Source organism: Dipodomys merriami, unplaced genomic scaffold (assembly GCF_024711535.1).
Source record: "Dipodomys merriami isolate MVZ:Mamm:240054 unplaced genomic scaffold, mDipMer1.0.p SCAF_17, whole genome shotgun sequence".
NCBI classification, from domain to species: Eukaryota; Metazoa; Chordata; class Mammalia; order Rodentia; family Heteromyidae; genus Dipodomys; species Dipodomys merriami.
In genome coordinates this window covers 23387718-23404665 of record NW_027203048.1, presented here as the reverse complement: position 1 = coordinate 23404665, position 16948 = coordinate 23387718, and the positions used below count along the sequence as shown (strand labels likewise).

Sequence of the window (16948 nt, the reverse complement as noted above, 5' to 3'; positions counted from 1 at the left end):
ATGGTCACAAATGACCTTAAGCATTAAATAAATGTAAATGAGGACAACACAGAAAATGTGCTTGTGATTGATAACTAAAAGACCAGGTTGAAAATCATGTCCCAAAATGCAGTCCTCTTCAAAACAGTACTGCTCTCTGTGGAGGAGAGGCAATCCTGAGTGAGGGATATGTAAGTAATGGCAGATGCTTTCTCTTCCTCTGGACTTGCCTCGGGTTTTGTGGGAAATGGATGTGGTTTGTTCATTGAAATAAGAAACATACAGCCCCCTGTGTGCTGGGAAACTTGGAAGCTTCTAATGGATCTAAAAACATAGGGGACTTCATTGCATTCACCAACTAATATGAGAAAAAAACCCAATTATTATTCCATAGCCTCATACAAGAATTTCCACTAATACATACATTTTTTGAGACAGGAGCTCTCAGTCCTCCTGCTTCAGCTTCCTGAGCGCTAGTATTACAAGCTTGAACTACGGCAACCATGGTTGTTTTGGATTTTAAATATGGTACTGTTCATCTGACTTTTTTTCTTTTTCCAAACATGGCAGGGTGGGAAAGTGTTCTCGGCATTAAACTTAAACTTAAAACTTAAAATACAAAAGGCTGACTGGTTAATAGTAATAAATAAAGTCTGTAGTTAATTGTAATAAAGAGAAAATGTACAAATACAGATACTTTAGTAGTTTTCATAGGAAAATGATTAGTTTCCCCTCTCTTCCTCCCCCCTCCCTCTTTCTGAGCTGATACTGGGGCTTGAATGTAGGGCCTGGGAGCTGACCCTTAGCTTTTTTCCTCAAGGCCATACCTTGGTTAATTGGTGTTAAGAGTTTTGAGGATTATTTTTCTGCCTGGGATGACTTTAGACCTCAATCTGCAAATCTCAGCCTCTTGAGTAGCTCAGAGGCATGAGCCACCACTGCCTGGCTTTCTATATCTGTTACCAATAGGGCAAAAAGTAAAATGGAGCATCACAGAATACATAATTATACACAGTTGTTTTGGTTAAGGGCCAGCATGTTTCCTAGTCTGGATATAAATTAACAGAATCTAAAAGGGAATGGGTACCTAAAATTTTAAATTTTTAGACTAGAGTGAGCTTCCTCAACCATGGCAACACAGACTTTCTGATCCAGATGCTTCTGGCTTATGGGGGGCGGGACTGTGCTTTGAAGGATGTTTAGCAATCATCTTGGCCTCTACCCATCAGATACCAGTAGCCAGTAGATACCAGCACTGACATTCTCTCCTCTTTCCCCAAGTCAGACTGATGAAAAAATGTCTCCAGAGAGTGCCAAAATCCCCTGGGAGGCAAAACTGATCCCAGATTGAGAGCCACTGGAACAGAGCCATTTAAAAAGGTTAGAGGCTGGCCTTCTCCCAAACTCATATTGTATATTTTTCAACCATTACATAATTCCCTAACTTGGTGTTTAATATACTTATCTTCAGTTTTCTCATCTACTCATTAAAACTGATGAGGGTCTTCCTCCTTCATAGGTTTCTTAGGAGTATTAAATGAGATCATATTTGTAAGTGCTTAGAACACTGTCTGACAGTACCTTACACACAGTAAGTGTCCGGTCAGTGTTAGCCAGTGTTATTTAAAATAAACATCCATAGCATCAAGAGAAGTTTCAGTATGGAAAGGGATCTTACCAGCTTGATATTTTCTCAGTCTTAAACACACCAGCCTTCTGATTCCTTATGATGATGTCGCTTACATCTGCAGGACACAGTTAAGAAAACTTCTGCAGTGACTGTCAATTGACTGAAAACCCAGCCAAACATGCCTGGGGTCAGCACAGTGAAAAGAGATAAGTTGCAGAGCATGAGCACAGGGTGGTCCTGGCTCTGCCACCAAATGCTAACTTACCACAAACAACATCTCTTAATTCTTGGGCTGGAGTTTTATCATCTAGGAAGTATACATCTGGGTACCATCACGGGCAAGGCCCAGAGTGTGGGTGCTGGTGGAGAATGACTGCTGCAGAACTACCATGCTCCACTTGCTTAAAGGGGCCAAGAGTTGAAAGGCAAGTGTCATTCAGTCAGGGGCTTTCCAAATTGAAGTTTTCCAGTCTCCTAAATGCTAGTATGGAGAGTGGGGATGAGCAGCAGGGAGAGATTTGGGAGGGAGTGAAAAGAAACAGAAGAAAAGTCTGGAGCTCTTTGAGGAAAAATGAATTACTGAAGAAGAAAGCCAATCTAGTGAAAGTTCCCTTGAAAAACTGTCATTACAGACTTTGGCGTTGGCCTTTAGCCATCTGCTGACATGGAAGGATTTGAACAAAGAGCCATGCTTACTGAAAGGAGACTTTCAGTAGCTTGTCCATTACATCATCCTGTGCCACATATTTGAGGACTCATGGGAAAAATTAAGGTTTCAGTACTAGGAAAAGCTGGATTTCTAATTTCTGGACTATAAATTTTGTTTTGCTCTCTTCAAAAAAATTAAAAATATTTCTTGCATTTTCTCTCTTTGTTCTAGCTCTTGTACACATCAGAGCTTAATATGTGTCCTACCTTTAATAACCAGAAGAGATTCCATGGCATATATTTTCTGTGCTGACCTCTGTCCCTGGCTTCAGTGTTATTTTCTTGGCTTTGCAATTTCCAAATGCCCCCATTTTTCTCATTTATTTCTTGTGGTATTTTTCTGTTCTTTATTTTAAGAAGCCTCAAAATCCTTCTTCTGGAATCAAGCAGGTTTAAATAAACAAGAAATAAAATAATTCCAATGACGGCTACAAGCTGAACCAAATTGGGCCCATGGGGAGGACACCAAGCAGACAAGCGATGTTCCCCTAGTGCTCAGAAAAACAGATTTCCTGAATACTCAAAGCAGGCATTGGCCAAGATCTCCCTGCAAGAACAGAGCCACAGGACTTTTAACCCAAATCTCTGCTTGAACCACCAAGCACACCCATTTCTTCTCTGAATGAATAAGCAGGTACTGTGATAGCTTTCTTCCCCCAGGAGTGGGTAGGAAAAATCAATTAGGTCTCCTAATGAAGGGCTTTGTTGAGGTTTACAAAAGTGCTATAATGCAGACTTTTTTTTTTCCTGGGTGAACTTTCCTGTATGCAAATTAAATACCGTTAAATTACATTCATTAAAAAAATAAAGGAGACTAATTTGCCTACTTGTTTTGATTAACTAAAATGACACATCGGCCCACAGTTCTGTCTATTTCAGGAAGAAAGTATTTCAGGAAAGTCTTCTAAATGAAATGTCTTATAGAAAAGGACAGCTGACATCTTTATTCTGAGAAGAACAAAATTAGTAAAGAGTCAACTGACAACTGTTTTTTGATTAAGTTCCCCCACACTCTGGCCACACCCTACTCAGAGTTTCCATGGCATCCAACCGTATGCCACAATGTGCCTGGTACACCTGTAGTGTCGTATGAGTGCATGACTAATCTATCAAGCAAAACATATTATTTTGTTAGTGGAGGTAATACTTTTTATAAAATAGTCACAGGGAAGTTAAATTATATAACTCAGAAAACCTATTAATAATTTTTAGTAAACATCTTAACACTATATACTTTTATACAATTTATAAACCTGCAACTCCAGGAGGTCAGACTGGAGCAAGCATATGTATTTATATTCCAGAAGCAATTCCTTTTAATGAAAAAATTCACAGCAGTATTTAGGCTGCTTTATTTTTAGAACTGGGCAGGAGATATAGTTTGTGGTTTAGAAAGTGTCTTTTTAAATATTAAAACAAGTACAAAGAGAAAAAATGGCAGTAATATGTTAAAATACTACCTTAAGAGATAAATTCTGATATTCTACCACTCTTTAGGTCAGATTTTGATGATCCTTCTGGATGGCACTGTGTCCAATAACAGATTTTATCATGCTACTGAGTCACCTCAGGGTAATAAAGGAAATCCAATCAAATCGAGTCAATATGTCCAGGATAGTGTTCAACACAACAAACCACATCATGTTCTCTGAACTGCACCCACCTTCTGGAAGATTTCAGTGGGAGGGGCTGGGCGCAATGAAAGCCTTAATGTGATTTCTGATTAAATGGATACAGGGCAATCACCTCCAATCCTCTTGTCTGGGCAACTGGACTTCCAAAGCTGCAGGACATATGCTCATGGTTAAAATGAAATCACAATTCTACCTCTAGATTTTCTTTTCAAGGAAAGCACAGTTCAAGAGTGGGGCTGTGTTTAAATTTTCAGTTGATTTTTATTCTTAAGATTTAGAGTTGTATATAATAGCCATATAGTTACTTCAGCAAAGTGTATGCATATACATATGTTAGATGTTTTTAAAATCCTGCTCAAAATATTAGTCTTTTTCTGGTCACTAGTAATGGTATTTATTAGCAGTTACATATGCATTTTGAGGGTTGGCATTGCTCCTTAAGCCAGAAGATAGTTTAAAAATAAAAATACTGATTCACAAAGCATTGCTTTAAGTTTTACCTTAAAAGATATTGTTGTGCTCCTACCCAAGAGGATCCTACTTATCATTCATCTGACAGATACAGTTATAGTGGTCATCACTATTGGAAGAATGGCCTGGACACAGAATATGGGGCAAGGATTCTCAAGTTCTCAATCATATATAGCACAGCCTATATAGTACAGATCTAACTTCATTTATTTACTGTACAAGCTGTGGATTCTCTTCTAGGAAACTAAGTTAAATCAGAAGTATATCCTTTAAACAGCACAGAAAATCATGATGTAGATTGCAAATGAACTGTGTGTGTGAACGAGATGCAGGGGTCAAGTGCACAGAGAAATGGGACATCAAGCATTGGGCTATTCTGCAGATAACAGGTTTACTAAGAATGGGCCCAAGTGCAAGGTAATAACTGTAACCAAAGAGGGCTGCTTACCTTTAGATGTTCTACTTTTATTCAACATGAGCTGGACAGGGCTTTGCATCATCATAGAACCCAGTATACTATTTCTTTTCCATATTCTTATGTCAAGGCTACTTCTTTCCTTTTCTTTTCTTTTTCAGGATCAGGACTTGAACCTTGTCTGGTGCTTTTGCTCATTGGTTGATGCTCTATCACCTGATCTACATCTCTAGCCCCATGTAAAGGTTTCTTACACTAGAAACCTTATTGAATAATTATTATCTGTGGCCCCTTGGTGATTTTTTTTCCTTTACTACACCACAGGACAGTGTCAAAGAGAAAGGAACATATTTCTCATTATTTAGAATAACTCTGAAAACTGGATGAGGCAAATGGTCTCATTTCCAATTTATCTTTTTTCCTCTTGAGTGCAGAAAAAAAGGCATCCATAAAGAGAGAACATTTTCAGGTTAGGTGATGTTTGGGTTAAAACCAGCAACACAGTTTAGGGATCAAGGAAACCTTAGAGAAACCTACCCATGAGTCTGAGAAAATATTCAACACTTAGAAAATTCATTTTACCTCAAGTCTTAATCTCTTTTCCGATATCTCTGTTTAATAAATCTGAGATCAACATCTAGCTTTCCAGGGTGAAGATAGAGAACTCTAGAAGACATAGCCAATCCATCTGATACATTTTAGGAGGATAATAAATAACTTCACAATTGACTGACATGCTTCTATGATATAAAGATTCAGAACTAATCCATTTATTGCCTCATAAATTAAAAAACAGAAACAACAGAAGACTAAAAGGAGACATCACATTTTTTTTTCTTTTTATCCTTCCTAGGATAAGAAGAAAGATTATGAGGCTAGGAAATAAGACTCAGTTGGATTCATTAAATTCAAGAACAACAAAAATAAAATTTTTGAATGATGAGAAAAATATATAGGCCAATACTCAGATGTGATGTGCGATTGTCAGGTCGATTTTCAATTACATTTCACTGATGTATTCATTTGTTTCTTAATGTGCTCATCTTGCCCATTAAGAATAATTAGCAGCTTTGCTTAGAGATTTTTTTCTGGCTTCTGGCAATGTTTTTTCCTCCGTTTTCTTTTTGTTTTGTTTTGGCGTTGTTGTTGACATCCACTTTTACTTTTTAGAAAGTAATTTTTGGATAATATCCTACAACTGCTATATAATTTAGGCTTCCTAAAATTTTAAAGGAAAGATGTAAACAGTAATTTTTAAATGAGCTTGTTTCAATCTATATGCATCAATAGTATGTGATTCAGTGAATTAGTTATTCTTACATAAAGTGGGCACAGAAATGGAGGGGGGGTTCACTCATATTAACCTCACTCAGTAAAACAGATTATGATGGATGCCCATTGTAAGCCCTGTTAGCAAATCAAGAACAACATTAGTATTAAAAGCAGGAAAAACACATCGCCAATTTTAAGGCTTTATCCATGCTTTTTCTCTTAATTAAAAAAAATTAGATCTAGTTACAACAGAAAAAGGCACACAAACATAGAACAACTGCATGATAAAAACTGATCTCTACCAGGAAAAGTCCTAAAAGATGAAATAAAACGCACGGCCAGTTTTGGTCTTCATCCTGAAAGGACCTACTTTATCTACATTGTAAAGTTCTTCCCCTCCTGCCCTTTGGCACCCCGCTATATTAAACCCATTGTAAAACCCAGCACAATAAAGCACTCTCAGGGCTGAGCTTCTGAGGACCAAATGTTAAAAATCCATTTTCTTGGGAGGGGGCTGTACCAATCATTTCTTTGAAAGGCCAGCAGAGTGAATACAGAATCTGAGATTTCCTCTCTGATTTCAAGAGCTGGCATTGCATCTTTGCTGTCTAAAGCAAAGGTGCAGTAATTAACGACATTAGCATTGCTTTGCTTCCTTGGATGCTCTGTACTTTAGCTCAATAATAATTTTAGTACAATTAAATTTACATACTGACTACAGATGCTTCCCATAGTTTGATAAAAAGTTCTAATTGGTTTCTGATGCTATTAAATGAGACACCTGCTGACTTGAGGAGGAAAAAAAAAAAGAATCTCAGGTTACTGGGCCCAATCTGAAAGTTTCTGTGGTCAAAACACCCTTCTCGTGTTCAATATTCTTACTTTCCTTTCCCCACAAAAACATCCGTTGGAGCTGAGCTGATGTACCTGAGCTTCCTTTTGCTCTCTGTGCGCCCTGACATGAGGAGGAGGAACAGGGAAATGATACAGGCATAGAATAACTCAGAATAATGCAGAGTGAATGAAACAACATCAGCTCATCTTCAGGAATATTTTGAAAAATTTGCGACAGTCTTAAGATCATGATTAAAATCCTGCATTTAAAAAAAGGATGTACTTTTTGTGATCTCTTTCCATGATTTCAAAGGCCAAGATTGTGATTGGCTGTTTTTCCTTCCTGACTTTTTTTTTTTTTTTAGGGCTGTCAGGCAATGAGCTGGGTGGGGCTCTGCTGAGCACAGTATTAGCTACTGTGCTGCATGTTCCTCCTTCCTCCTATGTGAGCAGCTGACGGAGCTGCTGCAAATTTTATTTTTGAAAAATCATAGAGCGGAAGAAGAAAAAGAAAATTGAAAATGGGTTTTATGTAAGATCACACACACACACACACACACACACACACACACACACACACACATGCTGCTTTGGTATTTTCTGGGTCTAAAATTCAAATAAGGAGACTGCTTTCCTCATCATGTAAATGTAAGGCATACCAAAAAAAAAAAAAAAATCCAAAGCAAACAGATCTCCCATTTTTCCTCTCAATTTCTAACGGCTGTTAACTGCCCCTGAGCAAATCAGCTCGAGTGCTAAAGTAGTCACAAATTATGCTTGCTTTCTTAGTTAAAGTACTGTTCAATTTTCATGAACTCTGTGTACATATTAGTAAAGCATAATCTAATATAACAGGGTTTGAACTGTAATAGTATGGGAGAGAAAAAGGAGATAGCTTTTATAATTCTAAATAAAAAGAAATAATGACGGACTGATAGCTATTTCCACTGGGGGATATAGGTAACTCTTTGACAATTAGAATAGGTACAATATTAGAGAGTATATATAATATCAGATGCATAAGAACTGAAAGTTAATATATGCAAACAATTGCAGGTAAAATAAAGATCAAATGATTTATTTGTCCTGGCAAATCTTAATACAAATGGAAGAGAAAGAAAATTTGAAATTATTATGAAGTAAAATTTCTTATTGACTCGAGAAGTCCACAAAATATAGGAAGTTAATGAGAAGTGTCTATTAAAAAAATCTGCTGAAAGGAAAAAAACCTACGTTGTTGTACACAATGAATTCATATATTTCTGGTTTTTCTTAATTACTCATCGTGTGTGTATGGAGGAACTCTTTTTTTTTAATGCCCCATGCTGTCTTTCTTTATATCAATTGTTACTCAGCCAGGAAAAAGGAATGAGCACAACAAACCCGTTTTCTATCTGAATAAGGATACTTCTGATGGCCTTTTCATTCCCATCAGTTAACAGAACTTCTTTGACATCTGCAGAAATAGCAACCTGAAAAAAAAAAAAAAGGAGCAGAGCAAACAATGAGCAAATATGCTTGTCTGTGTGGAAGTGCAGACAGGAGTGACAAGCCTTCAGTATCATGCTTCCTCACCTATTTCTCTGTAACAATCTTCAATCTTTTTTCATTTTATGTCTGCATTATTTTAATCATTCAATCAAATCAGTCAATACTTTTATCATTCCATTTGCGGGAGCCTCTATCTTGCTATCATTCTGTTCGGTAATTGCATTGTGACAGCGGATGATGGTATTCTGAGAGGCTTTCATTTGTGGGCTTCTGTTTATCTAGTAGAGCCATCATACAAGGCTGTCACTCTGCCTTTCAGCTTGCTTCTGTCTGACTGCCTGATGCCCTTCATATAACTTTGCATTGCAGGCAGATGGCTTTGTGAGGGTAATTTTTTTGTGAGCTTTGACATGCTCGCACATTGGGCTGTAACCTCGACACATTGTATAAGAGCGACAGGTTTGTCAAATGCCAATCAGTGTAACAATATGCTTTTATTTGTAGAGACATAAAAACTTGTCTAATGCACTGTGCGGCTACATAATATCTCCTGAATACATGACTCAGAACCCAGAGAATGGGGAACGACGTTCCTGAATGGCCAATCTAATTCAAAAGAATCTAATTACTGAGCGCTCTGGATCATGTTTGTTGGTGTAATAATGCAGGCAAAACATTAGCAGCTATATCATGGTGCTCCAACTGTGATTCGCCAGGCTATTCCTGTATCTTAGCAAATGGGACTATAATCTGAAAAAAAAAAATGCTTTCGCTATGGCAAAGAAAGACTGTGCGAGGCCTGGAATGTCACAACAAGCGATATTGACTACACTGAGGTAAAATGTTTCTGCTCATCGAGGCAACCATAAAATCAATATGATCCGAAAGTAAGTCAATCTAGAAGGTCTCTCAAGACCCGGCAGCTTGACCGCAGCTGATGCTGTTGACGGTTCTCTGACCCAGCAGTTGGAGGCCCTGGAACATTTTTCCTTTTGTTCCTCCCTTTGAATGGGATTGGAATTGAGAAAAGACCTACCATGAGCCCAGCCAAGCATGTCATGCCACCCCCTAGCTCACACACAGCAAGGTCCCTGAAAGAGAGAAAAGAAATGGTAGAACCCATACAAATTAGATGAAAATGGTCAGAGAGATATATATGTTACAAGAACAAATTGCCATCTGCAGTAAGAACGGCACTACCAGGAAGTTGTGGAGACATGACTGGGCTACCTCATGTCGTTTTGCGTTTTAAAAATAATTATGAAATAGAAAAGTCACAAAGCAGGCAAATCAGTGGGGGTTCCCTCATTAGTGTTCACTGCAACATTACCACCGCTGAGCTGAAAAATCTGAGAAGGTTCCCTTTTTTTCCCTTGTCAATGGCGCTGTCTTTTAGAACTAAACTAGCTAGAGTAGCGAAAGATAATTGTTAGGAAAGGATAACATTGTTAATCCACATTCATGCCTTCAAAAACAGTTAGACAAGTAAATGTAGAATATGTATGAGTGTGTCTGTACCTATATTATAGTCACACACACAAACACACACATACACACACACAAATAAATGCAATCCTAAATTTAAAAAAAAATCCTAAACAAGCTGAAACATTTTGGAAAGCTAAACCACCCCCATAAAGCACAATTACACAAAGAGCATGTAGCAATTAACACTTAAATCACAATTGACCCCCAACACAACACAGCAAATAAACAATGCAGGGACATAATATGGTTAAGCCAGCAAATCCAGGCTGAAGTAATGGACTGAGCTCTGGCTTCACTGCTTGAAAGTAAAGCAGCTCAGAGTTAAAGCTGACAGTCTACTGTGCCATTCTGCACTTACCTTCCCCTTTGTGCCTAAATATCAGCCCTCACCGTGTGACATTCTCGCCCTGGCCCACTGCTCGCTGATTGGAGCTCCAGTCAAGCTTAAGCACAGCGAGATGAGCAAATGCCAGGCTTCCAGGGCAGCTCTGCAGCCCAAATTCAAAACTGCCCTGTTCTTATTTTATATGCTTAGACTCTTAAGATCGTTTCTTTTCCTCAGTTAGGGAAGTTTATTACCTCAAGAGGAGACAAAAGGCAAAATTAAAAGGGCAGGGATTGGGGGGAAGGGGGGAGGAGAAGAAGCCAAGAGAGGACATTTATATTCGGAAATACATTTAATAAGTATTTAGTTGCTCAAAGTGATTATAGACTGGTTGGTAACGGTGGACCTATAGAACTTAAAAAATACATATTATTGATCCAATCTTGCAAGTACATATTGTTAAAACAGACACCATGATCACTAATGGCTTTCCTAGAATCATAATGGGCTACTCAGGAAGTATACAATGGATGACTTTTCATAAGATGAGAAAATGAAAGACATGTAATTTCTGGGTCTACTAAAAATCTTTAGAATTTTTAAATAAAAGGAACCTTTCCTCTCTCTAACTTCCATCTATGGGTTGATGTACAATGCACAGTAACAGTTGAAAACATTTATTTCACTACTATGAATCTATAATAGTAATTTATATTTCCAAAATACATATTATCAAGTACATAAAAATACCTTTAAAACCAGGAGATGGCATCTTTAAATAATAGCTGTGAGGTATTTATCAAATATTCTGTAGTGACTTCTCTAGCAGAAGTTTAAAGAATGTCTTTATTGTGTGGGGTTTTTTTTTGACCTTCACAATCAGTAAGGATTGATTGGTGCTTCAGTTTTGTTTGCCCCAAATCAAAGTGAAATAAAATGCCTTGAGTGGAAATCAAAAGCCTTTGACATACAGCAAAAAGCTTGCTGTGCAATATTAGTACCCAAAGGCAATGCAGATTTCTTTTCAGAAGCAACATGTGTTTCACAGTGAACTAATTTCTTTTTTTTTTTTTTTAAACAATTTAAGTTGAAGGATGTAAACCAGGCTATTCCTAATATGCAGATTGAAGACCCATGATGGGCTAACAAATATCTTTTCAGCGTAGCTCTGTACCTGAATATGTTACTGTGCTTGAGGCAGTAGTAAGCCAAAACCTCTTCAGACGGCCAGATGCCTAGAAAATACAAGAAGATAGATGTGTGGATTACAGAACTCCTTCTCTTATAAAATGGCTTTTAGAAATGAGTCTCAGCACAAGTTATTTCAACTTTAATCAAACTTAACATTGTTATCACTTGTCACACATTCCAAATGAGTTTCTTTTGGTATTGTTGTTGTTGTTGTTTATCATAGTAAGATTTATAATCCTTTCCCAAGGATAATGGTCAAATATTGCAAATAAATTTTACTAATTTTCAATCACAACACAATAGCAAAAACAGTAACAATCAAAATTCTAGATACCAAAAGTTAAGTTTTGATGATATTTCAAGTAAATCTTAATTATGCTTACATTAAATTAATATGCAGAAATTGAAAGCCTACTATATATGCAGCAACTATTAAAATAAATAAATGGAAAAATAACTTTCAGAGGCAAATAAAAACAATGATATTATATCCCTTTCTAACTTTTATCATAGTTTTAAAATATTCACAATTATTTTCTTTTTGGAATATAAAATGAAGAAATTTTTGTTTCACCAACTATGACACAGCTTTAAATTCAACAAGAATCCTACACATTAAACTACATGAATGAATATTAAAAAATTATCACCTGCAAATTTATTTAGAAAACCTAGTTTTCACAAGTGGATATGAATTGCTTAGAGAAAAAGAAATATGGCTAGAAATGACAGATACTAGTGGTATCTTTATTTCTACCACTGGATGATCGAATTCTAAATGCTTACATTTATTTTTCTATTCCCTTTAGTATTTTTCCCAAGTTTTTACAATGAGCCTATATCACTCTGATATTTAGGGAAAAGTATAACCTTATAAAAATCATGTTTTCCCCAAGTAATCACACTCAATCATCAGGCAGGGCTCCAAGCACCCTGCACTTGCCCCAGATCTGGTTCTGGAAGAAAACAGCCAGTCCTCTCAGCATTGATGACTCTGTTCATGGATTTTGATGCAGAGTTCAAAGATCTCAAAAAATAACAAACAAACAAACAAAAAACCCTAAAAACCCAGCAGATGAATTTCCAGCTTTGAGGAATAAGAAATCCAAACATTTCAGAGAAGAGGATGTCAAAGAAATGTAGAAAAGATGCAATGGGTAAATCTATGAAGAGCAAAGAGGCTACTTGTAGTAGAAATACCCAAGCCTTTCTCAGCCTCTCTAGAATTTCTGAGAGAAATAGCTGGGGTCAAAACAAGCAACAAACAAATAAACAGGAAAACAAACAAATAAAATAGGGAAAGGTCAGAAAGGTAACCACTACCTCTGTTAAGATCATAGGTGCTTTAGAACCAAATTCTTTGTTGAGAGTCTGTACAGCTTACTTAAACTCTTTGTGCTCCACATCTGTCCAACATCACAAATATCAACCTAATATGATTATTGTAAGGATTAAATAAATAATATATATGATACATTTACAACAGTTCCTTAATTCAAAATAAGCTCACTGAAAAAGAAATAGAAGAGTAGGAGAGAGAATGTATGACCACAAAACACGTATTCCAATAACAAAATAGATGAACCATTCTTATTTGCTCCTACTCGAGTTTTGGTATGGCCCCCAAATCCTAATACCTGGCATATATTCATATAAAAAGAACTCTACAAAGACCAAAGTATACTATAAACTTCTCTGAAGAACCTAAGACAGCGTTCAATGTTAAGTGTATATAGTCACATGAAGAATAATTTTTTAATGCATTTAGTAAATGGCTGTGAGGTTTAAAAAATAAATAGGGGAAGGATATTTAGCTTATACTCAAGCCCTGGTTAAGTACAAAAACGTGTCTTCTAAAATTCATAATCTTTCAAGTAGTTTTATAATTTCCTCAAGGAGTACAGAGAATAAATTTTAATTAAATTAAATACAAAAAATTACAAAGGACATATTTAAAAAATCACCCGTTGGAAATATAATCACTGTTAACACTCTGACATGGTTCCATCTTCGTAGGTATAAAGATATTTCACACAAGTGGGATCTTCTCAGTATAGGCATATGGCCTCTAATATCAGTAAAATACACTTCCTGCATTACTATTTACAATGATTGCTGAGATCTGTGTGCTCACTGGAATTCATATACTCTACTTTCTCTTGACAGATATTTAAGTTAGTTTCCAAGTTTTTGATACTATGGATTATAAATACTAGCATATTCAAAAGACATCAGAGAACAATAAATATTCTTGAGGATGTGGAAAAATTAGAACTCTCATGGAAATGATGCAGCCTCTTTGGAAAACCACCTATCAGTTTCCCCAAAAGTTAAACTTAGATTATCAATGACCCCAAAGTACATAATCAAGAAAAATGAAAACATGTTAATTCAAAAATTATACAGTGTCAATATACTAGAAAGATACCTACATGCCCATGTTTATTACAACATTGTTCACAAAAGCCAATCTGTGGAATCAAATGAGGTACCCAACAACGGTGCTCAGATGAATGGATAAAGAAGGTACGGTACATATATACCACTGGAAATTACACAGCTATAAAGAAAAATGGGAAAAAATGTAATTGAAGAACACCATGTTGACTGACACAAGCTAAGCTCAAAAAGCCCAACAGCATTTTTGATCATATTTGGAAGCTAGACCTGAACATAATATTCATGCATGTTTACACTCATATATACAGAGAGAGTGAGAGAGATTGAGAAAGAATCAGCATGATTCTACTTACAAGACTATTTAGTAGGATAAAAGGAAGAGGAGAAAGGAAAAGGATGATGGGGAATGAATAGTTCCAAAGTACATTGGCACTATGGATGAAGATGGCATAAGGAATCTCAATGAAAGCCATGGATCAATGGGGTAGGAGGTGTTGGGGTCAGGGAAAGAGAAAGCGATAGAAAGAATTACTTCAATAATTTATGTCTAAAATAATTTGTCTAAAATAGTATAGGAAATCTTATACAGTTAGAAAAGGAAAATAAAACAGACATTTTGCAGAGAGGGGGGTACCAGCGGGAGTGGGGAGGGTCAACAGAGAGAGGGTGAATAAGGTTGTAGTTTATTCACATGTATAAAAATAGACAATGAAACCTGTTGAAATTGTTTTAAGAAGGCATGGAAGGAGGTAAGGAAGGAAGAGTCATAGTAGGGTTGAGTGTGATCAGGATACACAATATACATGTACAGAAATGTCATAATGAAATACCCCATGCACAATTACTTTAAGCCAACAGAAATAAACTTGTACAGAGAAATTCATAGCAACATTATTCAGTCTTTTTTTTTTTTTTTTTTTTTGCTTGGTCTTGGGGCCTGAACTCTGGGACTGGGCGCTGTCCCTCAGCTCAAGGCTAGTGCTCTACCATTTGAGCCACAGCACCACTCCCGGCTTTTTCTGCTTATATGGTGCTGAGGAATTGAACCCAGGGCCTCATGCCTACAAGGCAAGCACTCCACCACTGAGCCACCTTCCCAGCCCGAGCAACATTATTAAAAATAGCCAAGAAGTGGAAACAATTAGGACTGTTCTTCAACTAATGCACAGATAAATAAAATGTGCATTCTCATACAGTAGACTATTAATTGATAATACAAAGAAATAAGAGGCGGATGATCTACAATAGGGCTAGAACACGAAAACATACAGTAACTAAGAACCACATCTTGTCTATTTCCATGTATAGGAAATGTCCAGACTAGGAAGATCCACAAAGTGCAATGTGATGGCTGGTTAGGTGTCAATGGGATATGACTGCAAATGGGTATAAGATTTCTTTGGAGGTGATGAAATGTTCTCCAATTGATTGTGATAATGGTTGCATGCTCTGAATCTATATTGATTAGGACTGAACTGTGGTGTATGTGAATCATATCTCAATAAAGCTGTTACCTTAAACAAATTCTCTCATTCTTATTTGGGGAAATATAATATTATTTTAAACAGGTTTTATTTTAAAAGGCATTATACATACACATAGTCTAAAGAACCACTGATTTCTGTTAGAATAGTGAAGACAAGTAATAGTATAAGCACCTTTTCTCAGTATTTTTTCCCTTCTCTAGAAGCTATTACTTTCAACTCTTAGCAGATTCTTAGGGCAATTACTGTCAGAGTTCTGCATAAAATGTTTTTCTACTTCTTGTTTTTTTTTTTTCCTACTGACCTAACCATGAAAGACAAGCATAATTTTTGCTTCTATTTCTACCTCCCACATCAAACATGTAATGTTCCTTATCCAGTCTCCACCATCTGCTCAATGTTGTTTATAATTATAGTTATGATATATACTTTGAATCTGCTAAGACAATCCTCACTGGTTTTTTAAAATGTTTTTTATTGTAAAAATACTGTACAGAGGGGTTACAATTATATGAGTAAGGAATGAGTACATTTTCTATCAAGCATTGTTACCTCCTCTGTTTTTCCCCTACCCTCCCACCTCCACAAGTATACCCCCCCATCCCTGTCTAAATTGTAACGTTTGTTTTTCAACATAGTGTCTTGTACATCTCATTGTTCCAATAGGTCAACCTGTATCCCTATTTAAGCATTTTGTTTTTTCCCTTTCCCTCCCCAAACTAGAGAAATATATATACAAAATGCAGGGCACCGATATCAAATACAGTGAAAATGGGTTATACCATGGGGGAGGAACATACAAAGAAACAAAAAAAAAATCACATGGTACATTATAAATACATTAGAAACAATAGCAAGAAAGAAAAAACCAGTTGTGTCCCTATGTTGGGGTTCATTTTGTTTAACATCATCTTATCTGGTTGTATGTACATGCCTTTTTACCTTTTCTGCTTATCCCAGACATATACTAGTTATTGCAAATAAGGGAAACCATAGGACCTATGTTTCTTTGGGCCTGGCTTACTTCACTTAATATAATTTTTTCCAAGTCTTTCCATTTCCTAACAAATGGGGCGATGCCATTCTTTCTGATGGAGGCATATAATTTCATTGTGTGTGTGTGTGTGTGTGTGTGTGTGTGTGTGTGTGTGTGTGTGTGTGTGTGTGTGTGTGTGTGTGTGTGTACACACCACATTATCTTGATCCATTCATCTACTTAGGAGCATCTGGGTAGGTTCCATATTTTAGCTATGGTAAATAATGCTGCAATAAACAGAGTTGTGCTGGTAGCTTTAGTATAGTCTTGTTTGTGATCATTTGGGTAAATGCCCAAAAGTGGGATTGCTGGGTCATAGGGGAGCTCTATGTGGAATCAAAACAACACTGAGATTCCACCTCACCCAAGTTAGAATGGCTATAATCAAGAAATCTAATAACAACAGATGCTGGAGGGGATGCGGACAGAAGGGAACCCTACTGCATTGTTGGTGGGAGTGTAAACTTGTTCAACCACTTTGGAAAGCAGTATGGAGGTTCTTCACTGTATTTTTTTTTTTTTTTTTAAATAGTAGGATCATGAAGTAAAACTCAGTACTGTAGCAAGCCCATAGGTTTCTCTCTCATATG

The 16948-nt window shown here is 36.6% G+C and overlaps 1 protein-coding gene across 3 annotated transcripts in view; it reads right to left on the bottom strand.

The window, feature by feature from the left end:
• Camkmt (calmodulin-lysine N-methyltransferase) overlaps positions 1-16948 on the bottom strand; it is a 349458-nt gene that overhangs the window by 35198 nt on the left and 297312 nt on the right. Inside the window, exons 4-7 of one of the 3 annotated variants that reach the window (XM_070025508.1) lie at positions 11422-11482; positions 9471-9525; positions 8352-8415; positions 1658-1724 (exon numbers count right to left, since the gene is read on the bottom strand). In XM_070025508.1, the coding sequence (XP_069881609.1) occupies positions 1658-1724; positions 8352-8415; positions 9471-9525; positions 11422-11482 (247 nt within the window). Of the gene's footprint in view, positions 1-1657; positions 1725-8326; positions 8416-9470; positions 9526-11421; positions 11483-16948 lie in introns of all 3 variants that reach the window. The other 2 variants (XM_070025509.1, XM_070025510.1) reach the window with 2 other exon arrangements.